The sequence below is a fragment of the Centropristis striata genome, chromosome 6 (genome assembly GCF_030273125.1).
Source record: "Centropristis striata isolate RG_2023a ecotype Rhode Island chromosome 6, C.striata_1.0, whole genome shotgun sequence".
Lineage (NCBI taxonomy): Eukaryota > Metazoa > Chordata > Actinopteri > Perciformes > Serranidae > Centropristis > Centropristis striata.
In genome coordinates, this window is record NC_081522.1 from 12,175,963 (window position 1) to 12,193,039 (window position 17,077).

General features: G+C 39.8%; 1 protein-coding gene across 1 annotated transcript; it reads left to right on the top strand.

Annotated features, from left to right (window-relative positions):
* Window positions 1-8,819: 8,819 nt before the first annotated feature.
* On the top strand, window positions 8,820-10,756 carry foxb1a (forkhead box B1a). Its single transcript, XM_059335450.1, has one exon. It carries the CDS (start codon window positions 9,102-9,104, stop codon window positions 10,041-10,043), a length of 942 nt encoding a protein of 313 aa, XP_059191433.1. The 5' UTR covers window positions 8,820-9,101; the 3' UTR covers window positions 10,044-10,756.
* The last annotated feature ends 6,321 nt before the right edge of the window (window positions 10,757-17,077 follow it).

Below are 17,077 nucleotides of genomic sequence, written 5' to 3' on the forward strand. Positions count from 1 at the left end.
TAGAGGGCCCCAACATTGAATTTTGCTTAGGGCCCCATGGAGGCTTGGGCTGGCTCTGTGTGCCGTGAAAACGCGAGCTGCGATATGTACCTACGTGCCGTAATTTGTGGTACTGACACATGACCTCTTCTGAAAAATATCTAACAAAGTACCGCAAATATAGCAAGGTGATATGCCAAGCGAAGAAAGCTCGTTCCAAAAAGGGGGTAAATGTGGAGTATGAGTTCATTTTTGTTGAGCCGTGGAGGAGGGGCCAAGTTTATTGTTGTGTTTGCAAACCATAAGCAACAATTCCTGCATAATATACCTTTAATAGGCTACGTCAATTAATAAAAAAAATTATTTATTTATTTATACTGATTTATTAAAATCAATATCCATAAAGTTGTGGTGGAATTTTGTTTGCTTTGAAGAAAAGTTTGTATTTTCTCTTGGAAGCAAATTTTAGAGAGCTTTGTAGATGTTGTAGTACAAGACTGTAATATGTGGATCAGTACTTTCAAATAGAAACATTAGAGATATGCAGTATAATATGAAAATAACAACCTTTCATAGAGAAAGTGGACTTATTTTCAACAAAGCTCTGAATTTGTTATCGAGGACTGTTTGAGATCAAAACCTGATAATAGTGTGTAAAACGAAGAGACGACTAGGGGATGTAGTGAGACTTTGATCAAAATTGTTCTACATGCAGATCCTCTCATCTTCGTTGTCACGACAACTGGCTTTCCTGCTGCAAGTTAATTATTTGGGATTGTAATAGCTTTGGTTTAGGCAGGGGAACTGAACATTTCCCCAGCTGATCAGGCTGTTAATACTCTGTCTGTGCCTACAGTAGCTGTGACCGATAAAGATTTCTCCTGGCATGCGGCGGTACTTGACATTTCATTGGATTCTTTCTGTGCTTTTTCCATCAGTCCATTATAATAGCGTAAACCTCAACTCTAGATTAAACTTGTTTGATAGAAATGTAATTGCATTCTTCTGTGTGCATGCTGTCTGTGTATATTTCCCATCTATTATTCAAATGCTTTGTCACACCTGGAGTGCTTGCTCCTGAACAGGTCAGAGTCAACAACATTATTTTCAAGTGTAGCCCCTTCAGGGTCTAGTAATCAACACCACAGTTCATCAGTTCTATCACTACTATCCTTCAAAAATACATCTTGTCGTATATCAGCTGCAATGCTGCTTCAGGAACCTTTAATCAACAGGATTTCAGACACATAAATACATATTTTTCTTCAGATATTAGCCATGCTTTCCAAGGTCCTTGGCCGCCAGCTAGGTGTTGCGTCCTCGCACTGGCGGTGTCAAAGCAGTCTGGTGGAATAATGATGCCGAGTCGGCACTGTGCCCTTCTTTATGAGCATGCTTTTATAGATGCACAAATATTCAAGCCTTGCCTTAATTAATATGACAAAATCGTTCTGAGGGGTTACTTCCTGTGCCCTTTTGATTAGCTGTGGATTAACAGGACCTTTATGTTTTTCCTCACTCCACCTGTGTTTTCAGCACAGGTTAGCTCCCCTATTACTAAACAAATGAATTAGTGCCTGGAAATGTGTCATGCATATTACCTTTCAGCAGGAGGCACATTGAGCTGGTCAACCATAAAGGAGCAGTGCAAAGCGCTACCATGCAACATCGCTTGTTTGCGTTTCTCTTTAAAGCTCTTTGTGATTTACTGGGAGGCTTGGTTATGCTTAGCAATGCAAATGTGAGCCTTACAGCTGCATATATCACACACCAATTAAAATATATCAATAGAAGTGGCACTTGGTGATTGGTCATTGTGTTAGTCACCCAGGAGCAAAGGACTGAACACTGCATTGGGGGCTGCAGTCCTCTCTTAAAGACAATTACTAAGTGACATTAAAACAAAGACCATGCCCATGTTTCTAAAAATAAGAGCCCCCTATAAGAGATGTAGGTCACAAAGAGCAATTTAGGTGTTCTAATTTGTCTCTCTTTTGCTTTGACAACTTGATGTCCACACATGCATTATGTTTGCAAACTTTTTTATTAAAATTTCCTTTTTATTCGGTTACCTTCCCCGTGGGTGTCCCCGGCATCAACGGTGTGTTTTTGTTTACGCGTGTTGTGTATTGTTATTGTGTATTGTGTTGTTCTGGTCTTTGGCTCTGTTAGCCACATCCTCAGAGACCAGGCATTTCCCTCATGTATAAGATGAAAGACGGAACAAAATGCCCCTCATTTGGTCCCAGTTGGTTAAGTGTGTTCTGATCACTGCCAAGGTCTGGATGAACATGAGCCACACAAAGGACCGTGCCTTCCAACCACACGAGCTCACAATAAAAAAAGGATTTGCCTCAGTTAGACGTCTTGCACGCTAACCCCCAAAGGACGGACGTGTTGGTGGCATTGCCGAGGACATGTCTAACAAACAACAATGTCAACTTTCTCTGAATAGATCCCAGAGTTCAAAGCTTTTCATCCCTCACTATCCCACCCCTTTCAAAGTTGTTATTAATTTAGGGGCAAACAATCAAAGTTGATTACAGTTTTCCAAAATGTATTCATAATGCAAAGATAACAATAATGTCAACAAAAAGGGAATGCTAAATGATTAAAGGAAAGGGATTTTGGGCTTTTGGATATTTTGCCACCATAATACATCTTCACTCAAATTAGTGGAAAGACACCCTCCAAAATATAGATTTATATGTTTAATATACTACCCTCTATACCCCCCATCACCCAAAGAAAAAAAAAGTTAGCATTACATAATGCCTAATTTGCTTACTTACACACCCAATTTAAGAAATATTTATTTAATTTTTAATTCTTTTTTACCCTACTCACCTTTAATGTCTCGCCAAATGTATGGAATTTTACAACACATATCCTAAAAGGTTTTTTCTCATTCTCACAGCCAGAGATGTCCTTTTCAGTAGCATTTACATACACCAAACTTTCCAGTTTCCTTCCTATCTATATTCTAAAGATACATTTCATCGAGTGGCTTGTTCATATATCATTCATAGCTTGATTTATAGAACATTTTAATCCTAAAAACATGGCGGATTTTTTTTTTTTTTATGGCTGTTGACAGTATTTTCTGATTTATTGGGTGATAAAAAGAGATATCCAAAATTCCCCTCTGTAAAAACCTTTGCCTCTCATATATCAACAAGACGAAACAGAACTGGCTTAACTCAATGTTCAGATTTCTGTTGTGGGAATGTAAAATACAAAATACTGATGCATTTGCATATATAAGCATACAAAAAAATGATACAATTTTATGGTAACTTCAATGTTGTCTTGGTTTAAATTTTGACCCTAATGCCATATAGTGTCTCCCCCTGAGGTTAAATCTACAACATTGACCTCAAGTGCTTGTAATGTCATTTAAAGTGACCCGATATATTGATCCATTTATACTCTTCACTTAACATGTCACCTGTCATTTGGATGTGTTGTACATCAACATTTAATGACGCAACACGGTCCAGAGGAGCTTTAAAAGCCTCTCCAATACTTCATCCTGTGATCCTGGCTGCACAGATTCATGCTTCTCCACCTCAAAGCCTTCAGCTCATTTTTTATCCTCTGTGAAAGGTAACTCTTTGTCTGTGATTGAACCATGTTAATTCATACCTTTTTGAATAATAGCCCTTTTATCTTCCTGCTTCCCGGTGAAAGTTCACTCTTCTGGTGAGTTTGTTGTTAATATATCATGATCTCACATTGCTTAATATTACATTATTCTCTCATTTTCAACAATATATACAGTAACTGAGAATTATTGTTCATGTGAAACTAGTTCATTATGCAGAGATACATAGTATAGTAGTGCAGGCTTCTGCGTTTTCTTCTCAATATTGAAATGGACTCTGTCATATTGTTATTCTGTTTTCTCCTCTCATCTTTCACACATTTACATTTTCCCTGTCTCACCGCCTTCGCAGCTACTCCTCTCTTGCTCTCTTGCTTCTTCTCTTTTCTATCTGTCAGCTGGCTAAGTATCATGTGTAGTTTAATAGGATGATTTGTTGTTACAGAGTCATCTGTCACCAAAAGCTAAATGATGAAATGAGAGTGTGAGCAGCACTGTCTTGTCTGTAATGAATTACGCAGCGGGTCAGGGGCCTCTGTTTTGGTTACAGTCGACAGCACAAACACGGACCTCAGGTAGTACACTCATCAGTCCTGCTGTTTCTCACCATATGGAGTCAATGAACTGGGACAGCCCTCCTACACACACACACTCACATGCGCCTGCAGACACAAATTCATAGTGATACAGTAGATAGATGGATAGATGTGTTTTATATTGACTCTCTAACAACAGTGACTTATTTAATTATCAATTATACTTGTAGAATCATAGATAGACAGATGGATGGATGGATAGACAGACTAAAACTTTTCCGTGTAAATTTACAGTAATTTGGTAGCACCTTTGCCTGCAAAGTACTAGAAATACATTTGCAGTAAATGACTATATTCTTGTAAATCTACAACACAATACTGTTCATAGTTTTGTGGGTAAATTGCTGAATATATACAGTACACTGTAAAGTAAATACCTATAAATAATAGGATTCTCTTAAAGAGAACATCCCATATTTTTCCCCAGATTGCATTGCAATATACAGTATGAAAATCAAGATTTCACTGTAAATTTACATCTATGGTTTACAACTATAAATAGATGGATGGATAGATTTTAAATATTTTCAGTGTAAATTTACAGTAATTAACTGGCAGCTGCTTCCCCTGCAAAGTTCTGTAATTTTTACAGTTTCTTACTGTATTTTAGAAATACATTTACAGAATGACTGTATTCTTGTCAATTTACAGCACAATAACGTTCACAGTTTTGTTAGTAAATGTACAGTAAATTCCTGTAAATAATGGCATTCTCTTAAAGAGAACATCACATATTTTTTCTTCAAGATTGCATTGCAATATACAGTATGACACCAATATGGTAGAATATTCTTCAGATTTCATGATTTACAAAATAGATAGATAGATAGATAGATAGATAGATAGATAGATAGATAGATTATACTTAAGGCACATAGGAATATTACAGGCATATGAAAGCTACATCAGCCATAACAGAGACAGACTCCAGAGCCTGTCCCCATCTGATGGTCACACAGTGAAACTGCTACCTGAGGAAAAAAAATGGTTATAAAAAATAGAACAATTAATTTTTTTTAAAAAATGCATTATTGTCACGGATAAAAATATATAAATACAACTAAATAAAATAGGAACACAAATGGACATAGCGGTCAACATTTCTTCCCCTTTTCACGTCTTTTAGTATTTAATTGGCTGAAACTATTCATAGACAAATTGAATTAGATGTTCCCGCCTCTGTTCAATTGAGATATCTGTTACAGATGATGTGCCGTATAATGAATGCCTAATTTATGTAATTAGACCATTAAGCATAATCCGAGCATATGTTGTAAATGCCCTGAGGTCTTCTGCCAGGTACTCCCTCTAATGTCACCCAGAAACAACTAATGGAGCGGGCTGCTGCTGCTGCTGCGAGCGCCATAATCCCGCTGTTTGATAAAATCAACAACAAAAAAATGCATTCACCATATTGTAATATAGAGATGCTTTTATTTTAATTTTCTATTCAAAAATGTAATATTCAAGAGGGCAGCGTGTGCAGTTGGCCTTTAAATATAGTGAATTTCCCGTCATATAGGCTAAATTTGCCATTGAGGAGGTTCTTGTGAGAGCCCTCTGTCTGCTAATTAATTGTCATTCTGCTGAATATTCATACCTTATCATCAGCGCGTCCTTAATTGCACCGTAAAACATCTCTGGGGGCTGAAATCACCACGGACTTAATTAGCAGCACAGGCCTATTGGTTGGCTTGGAGAGTCACTGTTTCTTTTTTCTTTTTTTGCAGCAGACAACAAACACATACCTGCTTTCTCTGAGCGCAAGAGGCCAGGTAGAGAACAAATCCATTTAAATCTACAGGCCATGCTCAGGATAATCTGCGTGACAGAAATAGAAAATTACGGTAATTTACACTCACAATTCAGTTGGATTATAAATGTTTGTTTTAAAGATGCGAATTTGTTCACCTCTAGCAATAATTTGTCTATTTATAGGTTGATTAGTGGCCTAAATACACATTGCCTGCAGTCAGCAACCTGCAGAGGGAAAATCAGAAATAGTCACAAATATATATTCTTATAGAAAATACAAAACTAAATGTTAAATCTGAAATAGAAGTTGCAAATCACGTAAATATTTGTATTAATTAATTTAAATTTTCCAACATTAGCTTAGCCCTTGAATAAATATTTTCCTGTGTAATAACCCTCAGCTTTAAATTTCTCTTAATCGTTCCCTGAAAGGCAGATTTCCCCCCTCCTCTCTCACTCCGTAGGTCTGGGTGGCAGCATATCTCAACTCGATTCAGTGTGACAATATTGTTTGGCTATCATTCGCTGCTTTAGGATGAATGGCATCGATCCTCTTTTAACAACATTTGTTTCCTATTGTGTTCGGGGGGAGCAGCAGAGGAGGGCAGACGTGTGAAAGTGGCTGTTTGATTCTCTTTTTCATCCCCATGACCTCAGCTTTTGTGTCTCGTCACCCTGGGAATGTCACGCCTCACTACTCTACTTTAAGATGTTTCAGAAAGTGCCCTTTGTTTTCGCTCCTCTTTTTTTTTGAAAGCTCACACAAAATTGTTCTTGGTCCCCCCCTCTCATGCTATAAAGGATACTTCAGGCTGAGGCACGGTTCACAAGTGCAATGCAATTTGGCTTATCCCAACCTTTGTTCGGGTTTCTACAAATGACCAAACATAGTGCAGACTTGATCTACTGCTGCTTGAACTCAGGAGTTTGGGAGCAGCTAAAAACCCTATTCAGATTCAGAGTCATGGTGGTATTTTCAGTGTGTGCATTGGACGGGGGGACAAAAGGGTCTACCAATATCGCATAACCCTGAAGCTCAAAAAGCCACACCGTCTGTGTGTGAGAGGAGGAAAAAAACTCTTACTGCTCCTCTGAGCCTCAGCTGGTTAATAATGCGACTGTTGCAGGTTAACTTCACTAACTTGGCGTGGCAGCAAGTTTGCAGTGCAAACATGAACAAATAAAAGTGACAAAAGGGAAGTAAGATTCATGCGTAAAAATCATGCGTAAAAATTGTGAATAGTCTGTAAGGATTTCCTGAATGCTTCAGTCTTTGCAGGAAGTTTTTTAATAGCGCGTATTAATCACATTTCACCATCATATTTTTTTTTCACGTAACAAAGTCAGTCTGACTTCTCTGCACACGGACATATTAATCTGAGAATATATTTTAAATGAATGGAGAGCGAATAGGCTGGGTGTCAGAAGATGTTTGGTCCTTGGCAGTGTGTTGTCATTATCCGCGGGTAGATGGGTCGACTGGGCCATTTCCTTTTGGACAAAACCTTTTCAGCTGAACGTTAATGGGAAATGACAGGTGTTAAAAGGCACTCTGCAGGAAAAAGAAAATCATGCACTCTGGAAGTTAGACATATTTTTTCTAGAATAATTTACATCCTCACATTAAATTATGGGATACAGCACATTTGCTATATGGATATTTTGTACGATGAGCCCCTTTCCTTTTTTTATTTTTAATATTGATTCAGAGTTTTTAGATTAAACATTGCAGGCAGGACGCTCCTCTCCAGCCTGCTCCTGGTCTCTGAGTGAAAATAACTCGGTGTCCCCCCGCAATGCGATTCTTTTCGTAATCCGTCAGACTGGTGATAGGGTGCATTGTGGATTTATGGGGGGAAATTAGCATAAATTATGAGCAAATCTGCGTGTGCGTGTGTGTGGTCCCTGGCATTGCAAACCTTCCAAGCGGAAAAGGTGGCCCTGGCCCAAAAGCTTGAATAGCAATAGCTCAAAATAGGCTTCCCATTTGGTTTTCACATTCATATAATTGACTTATGGATATTTTATACAGTTTTCGCCACACCATCCTCAAGGGTTTATTTGCATTTGTGAAGTACTTCTGAATCTTCTTTACATAAACACAATGGACCTGATTGCCTCATGAAGTTTCAGTTTGAACAGCGTTGTTTGCATTGTGTTGATGTTTTCATATCGTCTGCTTCCTCTGCGCAGCTCTGGGCCAAATTAGCTGAGAAAAACTAATAGTCGTCTCATCAACAAACTTGCTCATGGCGAATTATTTTGTGTGGCATCCCGTAAACAATATCAGGCTGTAATTAGGAGGGAGAAAAAGAAATGCATATTTTATCTGTAAAATCATTTCTCATTCAAATCCACATGATAAAAATATAAGCAGCGTGCGTAAAATTATATGGAAAACTGCACTCGTTACGCACAAGAGTATTTTTCAATAAATCCACCACATCTGCCTTGACACAAATAGTCAAAAAGATCATTTCGGACAAATTATTACAAAATTACAATATGCCGAATTATTTTCATGTCCGCTTAAATTCCATATCTACTCGTGCATTGTAACTGTAAAGACCGCTGAAGAAGTATTAGCGCATACCTTCACACACTGAGTGCCATCGCAGTTCAATTCCGGTTGCCGAGCCTTTTCACCCCTTTTTCTGTCTTCAAATGGAAATGATTTCCATTGGCCCAAGGTGTCCATGTAAATAGGTGTAAATGAAACCAGATTATGCCTTCCTCCCAGCCCCCCTCCTCCCATGGCGATTGTCATGTGATAGCAAAGAGGTGGCACATTAATGGAGCGCCTCTACAGGGGTCTTTTCTGCTCATGTCACTACATAAAACTATCAGATGGTTAGAGGAAGGCCATGGAGGCATCCACTTAGCTCCGTCTTATCAAGGACGCCAAATGAGGTCTATTCACTTCTGCTAGCCGGGACAAGCTGACTTACTTTGCGAGAAAGACTTACAGCAGCCGTCACTCCATAAATGTGCACCGTCCGCCCGCCTGCACACTGCAGAGGCGCTCCACCTGGCTCTTTTACGCACGACGCAACTCTCCAGCATTGCCGAAACTTTTCCTCAGCGGTCGTTTTCATGAAGAGCTGCAAGCTTTCACAGAGGAATTAAGGGAGACTACTTTTTTTATTGCTTTTCTGAAAATCTCGAGGATGCCTCGCCCAGGGAGAAACACGTACAGCGACCAGAAGCCACCTTACTCCTACATCTCCCTCACTGCCATGGCGATCCAGAGCTGCCCGGAGAAGATGCTGCCTCTCAGTGAAATTTACAAGTTCATCATGGATAGATTCCCTTATTATAGAGAAAACACTCAGCGGTGGCAGAACTCCCTGCGTCACAACCTGTCCTTCAACGACTGTTTCATTAAAATCCCCCGGCGCCCCGACCAGCCAGGCAAGGGCAGCTTCTGGGCTCTGCACCCCAGCTGCGGGGACATGTTTGAGAATGGAAGTTTCTTGAGACGCCGCAAAAGGTTCAAACTGTTGAACTCGTCCGATCATTTGGCCCCGAGTAAGCAGTCGGATGCTGCGCATTACCTCCAGCAGCAAGCCAAGCTGAGACTGAGCGCCCTGGCCGCCACTGGCACACACCTTCCCCAGATGTCAACCTACAACCTCGGAGTGTCTCAGTCCTCAACTTTTAAGCACCCCTTCGCCATCGAGAACATCATCGCCAGAGAGTACAAGGTCCCGGGGAGTCTGGCGTTCTCCACCATGCAGTCCATGTCTGCCGGGTACCCGCTCCACAACCAGCTGACGACAGCCTGGCCCCACATGTACAACACCAGCATGATTGACACTGGGGCCCCGATTTCCATGACAAGCAGCGACTACAGTGCCTATGGCGTGCCCATCAAGTCCCTGTGTCACGGGGGACAGTCCTTACCGGCTATCCCTGTACCAATCAAGCCCACCCCGACCTCCATGGCCGGGTTCTCGGCGCTATCGCCGCACATCCCCGCGTTTCTATCAAACTCTCCGCAGTCTCTGAGCCCGACGTCCCCACAGACAGCGACGAGCCAAAGCAGCCCTGCGACCCCGAGCGAGACTCTGACGAGCCCGTCCACACTGCAGTCTGTGGCTGTGCACTGACCGGCTCCCAGGCCCCCTTTAACCAATCCCAAAGTTTATATTTTCTGTCGTCGGGAACTATCAAGGCGAGTTGCAGTTGCATATCGAATTATTTGTGTATGTGTTGAATGTGTCGCTTTAATAAATCGTGTCATAGAAGTCCAGCACAGAATCGCACAGCGAAGTATTTGCTCTTGAAAATATAAATTATTTGATAGTTCTATTTTTCAGTTTATTGTGAAACGTGTTGCCACTGTTGGGATCCAGGGGACGTTTGTTTTGGGCACCATCAACTCTGATTTGAAGTGCTTGCAATTTCCCGTGGCAGTTTTTCAGTTTGATCAAATAGCAAAACTTTTGCACCGTTTCTGTGTGACCACTGTAATGTCAATGAAATTGCGAGGCAATGGCTCTGTGTTTTTGTTTGCTTTTTTTAAATACTGGAATGATGGATAAGGGTATACCAAATAGGAATAGGATTTAGATTTGTTCTTACCATCCCTGTAAAAAAAGAAAGCAAAATGAGTTATCAAATCTTTTCAAAATTGAAAAGTAGTATTGTGAGACGTCCTCCAAATGCAAGATGTGAATATTGCAAATAACTGATACTGAAATGTTGTAAAATGCACTTTTTAGTTTTATGTTTTAGATATCTATTTTCCAGAAAATGTTCTGTGAAGCATTTAATTTAAAAGGCTGTGGTGACCATGTGTATCAGATGCTGTAAATTTGTACTTTTTTTTTTAGGGAAAAGCATGCATTCTAAAAAAACATTTGTGTTGGTACTGTTGTTGTTATTGTTGTTGTTTTGTTCTTTTTTGTTTGTTTATTTTCTGCAAGCATGCGTGCTTTTCGAAAAGTGTGCAAACAGTCTGCAATGAATTGGAAAAAAAACCTGGTCATCGAAATATTTTCTCATTAAAAGTGAAGTAAACAATCAATAATGTTTCCGAAGATTTGTCACATTTATTATTATTATTATTATTATTATTATTATTATTATTATTATTATTGTACTGCAGGTCCCAGAGAACAGACATTATTAATTTGAAAAAACAAACCAAAACATTTTTTTTATCGTATACACCTATTTTCCCCCTACAATTATATTATTATTAAACAACAATAATAATTATAAAAAGAAGTAGTAATAATTCTAATAATAAGAAATAATTAATCTTGTATCCAGACTGTGTGATTTCAGTGAGAGGTGCAGAGCAGCAGTGGGGAGAGAAATGAATCGTGCAGTCGATTAGGATGCATGGAGTTGCGATGCCATGGTCACAGCGCAGACAACTGGCCTCATTCATCAAGCTGTAGGCTAAACACAATTAAGCCCAACAATAAACATTTAGAAAAGCTGCAAACAGTGTCCGAATTCATGTTGTTGCATATTTCCAAATGTCATAGAGGGCAATTAAATAAGTGTCATGTTGATTTTTTCCCGATCTTATATTTGCCTTTTATTCACGGGAATAATTCAACAGGTTATTAAATCCACACGGAGAAATATTTACAGACACATAGATATTTTTATTTCTTTTATTCGATTTATTTTCCGGATATAAAAAAAATAACGCGCTTTGTGAGCCTCCCCTATAGAAAGCTACAGCCTATTTCGGGGTATTAAACAAATACATTAGAATTCCGTCACTTTATGCAATGGAGTAGATCAAATAAAGGGTCTCGGGCCACTTCATTCTCCCTCATTCACTTGAATTGAAAGTGCAAAGAATAGCAAACTTAGACTGGGCCACCAATGTAGATTTAGCCTTTTTTCAGCAAGACAAAAAGACTGATTTTTCACAAACACATTGCTGACTGGGGAACTAGGAAACGAGCTGCAAGACCCTTTTGGAATTTAAATCCACCCCTCCCCCATGGACTGTTTGGACAACAGTGTTAGTTTTTTTTTTCTCTCAGCACTTTGTGCATTTGTGTGTGTAACATTAATTCTGACTCTGGATGATTAAATGTATTGAAACTGCAACGGCAGATTACAAGCTTTAATTTTGAATCAGAATTTATTTTTCTGGCTGGTTAGTAAATTTACATTCGAACCACATTAACAAACTTTATTCAACAAATTAAAGCAATGGAAAAAAACTGCAACAACATAATATTTACTTCACATTTATACTTGTGCATTTTTTTATTCATTTGAATTTCAGTGTGCTTTACTTTGTCTTATTTGGTGTATTGCACTGTTATAAAATAAAACATGAATGTAATATGAATGTCTGAAAATAACTTTTTTTTGTCATTCATTGTAAAGTCAACCCAGAAGAAATGTAAAAATAACAAAACAAACAAAAAAAATTACTTGATGTATTATGTGCTACTCTGAAGCAGAAATGCAATAATCATATTGTGCCAATCATATAATCATGTTTGAAGACACCATGCATGGGCCTGATGTTCTACGGAAATGACTAAAAGGTTAAACATCAGTGGTATGAAGTCAGTTAAGAAACTGGGCGTTTTTTAGCAGCCATTCACTTTCATTAATGAACTCTGCCAGCTTTTCCTGCACAAACTGTTCAAATAAATTTAACCCCAAAGAGAGAAGTGTGAAACCAGGTTACAGGTGGGAGGAAAACACATATAAGACCTCACCACCTCACACCTGACACTCATGAAATTCAAATAAATAGTCTGGAAAAGTTTTTTTTTTTTTTAATAAAACCTTAAAACAATAACTGTTTCTGACATTACAAGTTTTTTTTATCTGCAGAGTTTCTCCTCTTAGCATCTATTTTCCTACATATTACAAATAAAATCTGTTCTTGCTATTTCACAGATGATATTTCCCATATTTTCAGTAACATCAGTATGAACTCAGTTGTATAATACAAATCTGCATTGTCCTTGTTCTCTCAACTATGTTCCACTTAGACAAAGAAGAAGGTCATCCTAGGCAGGGGATGAAATATAGACCACATGCAAAACCCCAATGTTGTAGTTTAATTAAAATAATTCATTAAAGTGCAGGCCCAAGGTAATTAGCATGTATAATTTATGATTTGCTTAATGCATGCAGGCAGTGGCCTCCGCAATAAACTCAACTTAACCTCAAGTAGGGAGCTGATACGGACAGGGTGCTGTTATTTACTGTGTGTTTATTGTTTGGATATTTGTCAAGAGGAAGCAAGTGTTTCATAAAAAAAAAACCCTGGCCATTATCTGGCTCCCACTGCACACAAACAACTTATTTGTTTATGAGTTTATCTTGTGGATTTATGCTCACTCATAAGAAGCTGTCAGGTTTGTTGTGAAGGAGAGAAATTGAGATTTGCCTTTTTACCTTTTGGCGTATATATGTTCCTGCTGGTCACTTTAGTGTTGAAAAATAGTTTATGCTGGCTCTTTGAGCTGACAGAATGAGGACATGGGCCGCTCCTCTCCCAACGCAGACAGACTGTCAGCACTGACTTTTACATGAAGCAAAATAATCAGTGATAGACAAAACTTGCATTAATTATGCTCTGCAAATGTGTCAATCCCTGACAAGCCTTTTGACATTTTGAAACATGGCTAGTGGCTATATTTTATTATTTCCTGCAAGTACATGTAGTTTTTTTTTGTAAAAACAACAAAGTAAAACAAATATTTTCAGATGGAGCTGTGGACCATGGTAAACAGATTTATTTTAGTGGTAAATAGAGCAACATGGCACTCTCCTGACAGGCAGGAGAGGAGCTTCTGAATGAAAATCATCCTTTTATACAAATCACACCAAAAATATTCTTAGTAAATCTTATAATTTAGAAGATTGTGTCATCCTTCTGTTTTATTGAAAATAAAAAATATGCTCCTATAATATCCTACAAGTGAGCTCCTCACAGTGCACATCATCATTATGAGACTATATGGTTGAATCATCAGTCATAATGTGTGAGTTCCAGGTTAAATACATTACATGGCTGTGTCGGAGGGCAAAGGGCAGGTATAGTGGGCAGCTGGAGGGAGAAGGCAAGGGGGATGCAGCAGCATTCAAGGCTGGCTCAGCCAAACACCCATGTGTGCATGAAATTAGAGTGTCAACATCTGATTCATGCTGCTGGGTGGTGACTGTGAAACAAATTATGTCAGCGGGTGGCGGCGGTGAAATTCCACTGAGCTGCAGCAGGCAGGGGACGTGGAAGTTACAGCAGGCCGTAGATTCTGCTTTTCAAACTGTGATGAAACTTCTTTTTTTATGTGATAAAGTTTAAATGTTCTCACTTCATGCTCCAGCTCCAGTACAGAAATGAAAATATATTTTTTAAAGAATTGAGTTTTCAATTGAGCTTGGGATATTTAAGCTCTCTGATGGAAGCAGGGTGTCATAAAGAAGATCTAATGGGTTCAGGAAATGGGGTGATAATTGTTATTCGAGATAAGGATGCATATTGTCACAGGCATGGTGTGAGATGCAAATCAAAGAGTTTCTACTCTGAAACTGTCAGCAGCAAAACAAGGCTATTGTAGATGGAAATGTCACATGCAGAAAACATCGTTAAAATGTCATTTTAAGTGGAAATACATTTTGCAAACACTAATGCTCCTGATATTTCCTTTTTTCCCACTTATCTGCTGTTAAATCTTCATAATCTGTGTTTTTGGATGCAGGGTACCATATGTTGTACACGTTATAAAGCCCTTTGAGGCAAATTTGTGATTCCCTCGATATAAATAAAACCGACTTGCCTCTATTTGTCTAACAACATGATAGTCTTTCGGTAGGACGTTGGTTTCACAGTGCGGTGACAGTCTGACATATTTTCCACTTTGTACGATATGTGATGCAACACCTTACCCTCTCTGTACATAGATGGATCTCTTGTTATTGGCTCCTGAGTGTGTGCGAGTGCTGGGCGGGTCGAGACAAGGTGAGACAGACAACCAACAGAAACTCATTCATCAAACTTCAGGCTCCAGCCCTGTCAACCTGCAACCTCCAGCCATTACATCTGACATCTGACTCCCATGCTCTTCTTCTCCATTTCATTGTGAAAGTGGGGTCAGCAAATGGTTAAAACCAGTAAGACTTTTTTTTTGACTGTGTCCACATGGCTCATAGTGTCTAGTTCTATTGTGTTAATTGCATATTTTTATTCCCCAGTGTTTAATTTGGCATGCCTGTGAAGGGTGGAGCAAAAGTGTGTTCTCTGTCCCAGCTTGTTCTGTCTACCCAAGTGAATCTGTTGCACTTGCAGGGTATTAGATAATATATTAATGTTCTCATTCACAGCTAGAGTTTGACCAAATGCTCGCTCATGCAGAACGTCAGTGTGGGAAGCCAGCAAAATACAAACAAGCTGTTTTAATGAAGGTACTTAACAGATTTGACACCACAATGCTTTTGCTTCTCAAGTGCTTTAGCTGTTAGGTGTTAGAACTGTAACGGATTCTGTGGATTTTAGCAGGCTGCTATTTCCCCTTTTAAATGTGGGACGAAAAGCTAATTTATCACCTTTCCTTGGGATCTTATCGTACCCTCTCCAGCCGTAAACTAACACTTACACAGGACTTCAAAGGTGCGCTAGGTAGCAGAGGTGAGAAAAAGGGCCCTGCAACCACTTGGGGGCCAGTTCCTTCCAGAGATGAGATGGAGCTGATTAGCAGGAGTGTGCAGCGAGAGTCCCCGTGGGGGCCAGCAGCTGGAGGAGCGCTCCCCACGGGAGCAGGGGAGAGGTGTGAGTTTTGACAGCTCCTGTCTCTCCCCTCTGGATACTGCAGGGTCAGGGCACCCTCAGCGGGCCCGGGCTCTGCACTGGATAGGAAGTCAGCAGTAATTGCCATTCAGCCAGTGGGACAGAAACAGAGGCAACAATAACCAGCGAAGAACACACAGCCCGTTTCCTCTTTGTCTTGATGTGTTTGAGGAAGGATGCTACCTCCTCTCTGACGGAACAAAGCCGCAATAAAGTTCTCACTATCAGATACAGTGTTGCAGAAGTTGAGATCATTCTGGCATGGCTGTGCACTTGGATCCCTTCCCTACCCCGGAGAAGGCCCAGATGGCTGCTTGTTATTGCATAACAAGGCTGCTTTGTTTTGTTAATGTAACTTCATCTGTCTTTGATCTAATCTCATGTTGTCATGGCCAGTGTGAAAATCCCTATCAAGTGCATGATCCAGCACTACGCTCATTGTGATTGTGATAATCTCCTGCATTGAAATTCCACTTTGTTCCTTTGTTTCTTTGTTAGCGAACACAATGCGGGGTTAATTAGCAGCCACTGGTAACCTCTGCGTTCCTGGATCCTTCATCACAGCTGAAGTGTACTCTTCACCGGGGCCGCTGGCACTGACAAGACCAAACACAAGGCCTGGAGCCAATTCAAAGTAAGCAGAATACAAACGCGCCAGCAACTTAATCCCATTCACGCTAACATGCAAGGCCCCAAAAGTATCAACTGTAATTGTTTTCTTCATGTCATTAATTGCTCTAGTCATTGTTGTCTTTCTTTGGACTGAAAACAAACAGAGGAGGGATTGACTAAACCAGCATAGCATCAAGTTGTATTTGCAGAAAAGGTTGCAGCGATCATGTTTGTCAAACATTAAAAGGCTTTAATGTGGTTATTATCTGATTCCAATGTGTCACAGTGTAATTTTCTGTTTCTTATGTGGTGCAGAAGCTCTCAGTACAGCGCATTTATCTGTAATATTGCCCTTCCGCCACTTCAGATCTCCCCATTCCCTGGTGGTCTAATTTATGTTAAGTCACAAACCTCCCCTATGGCTGTTTTGAAATGTTCAGAATGGAGACTGTGTGCTCCAGGTTTATGCCAGCGCCACAATCCCCTGTATAATTGTTCTCTATGGGAAAGCACATCTCAGTGAAACCATCTGCAAGTCCATGGGGCAGTTTCCTAAGAATGAGTGGACTTCTTAGGGGGTTCCACTGCAATCCAGTTTCTCTTGTGAAGCAAGTAATTAATTCAAATCTCAGGAAGTCAATAGCTGCCTGGATCAGAGGCACGTAGCACACAGCTGCTTATACCTACCAACACACTGCTTGTCTTCTCAGGAAGTCGCCAACAAAAAGGTTACAATGGGTGCACACA

Bases quoted from the DNA above. Each gene is read 5' to 3' on its own strand.
- foxb1a (XM_059335450.1), top strand. From the start codon at position 9,102: ATGCCTCGCCCAGGGAGAAACACGTACAGCGACCAGAAGCCACCTTAC.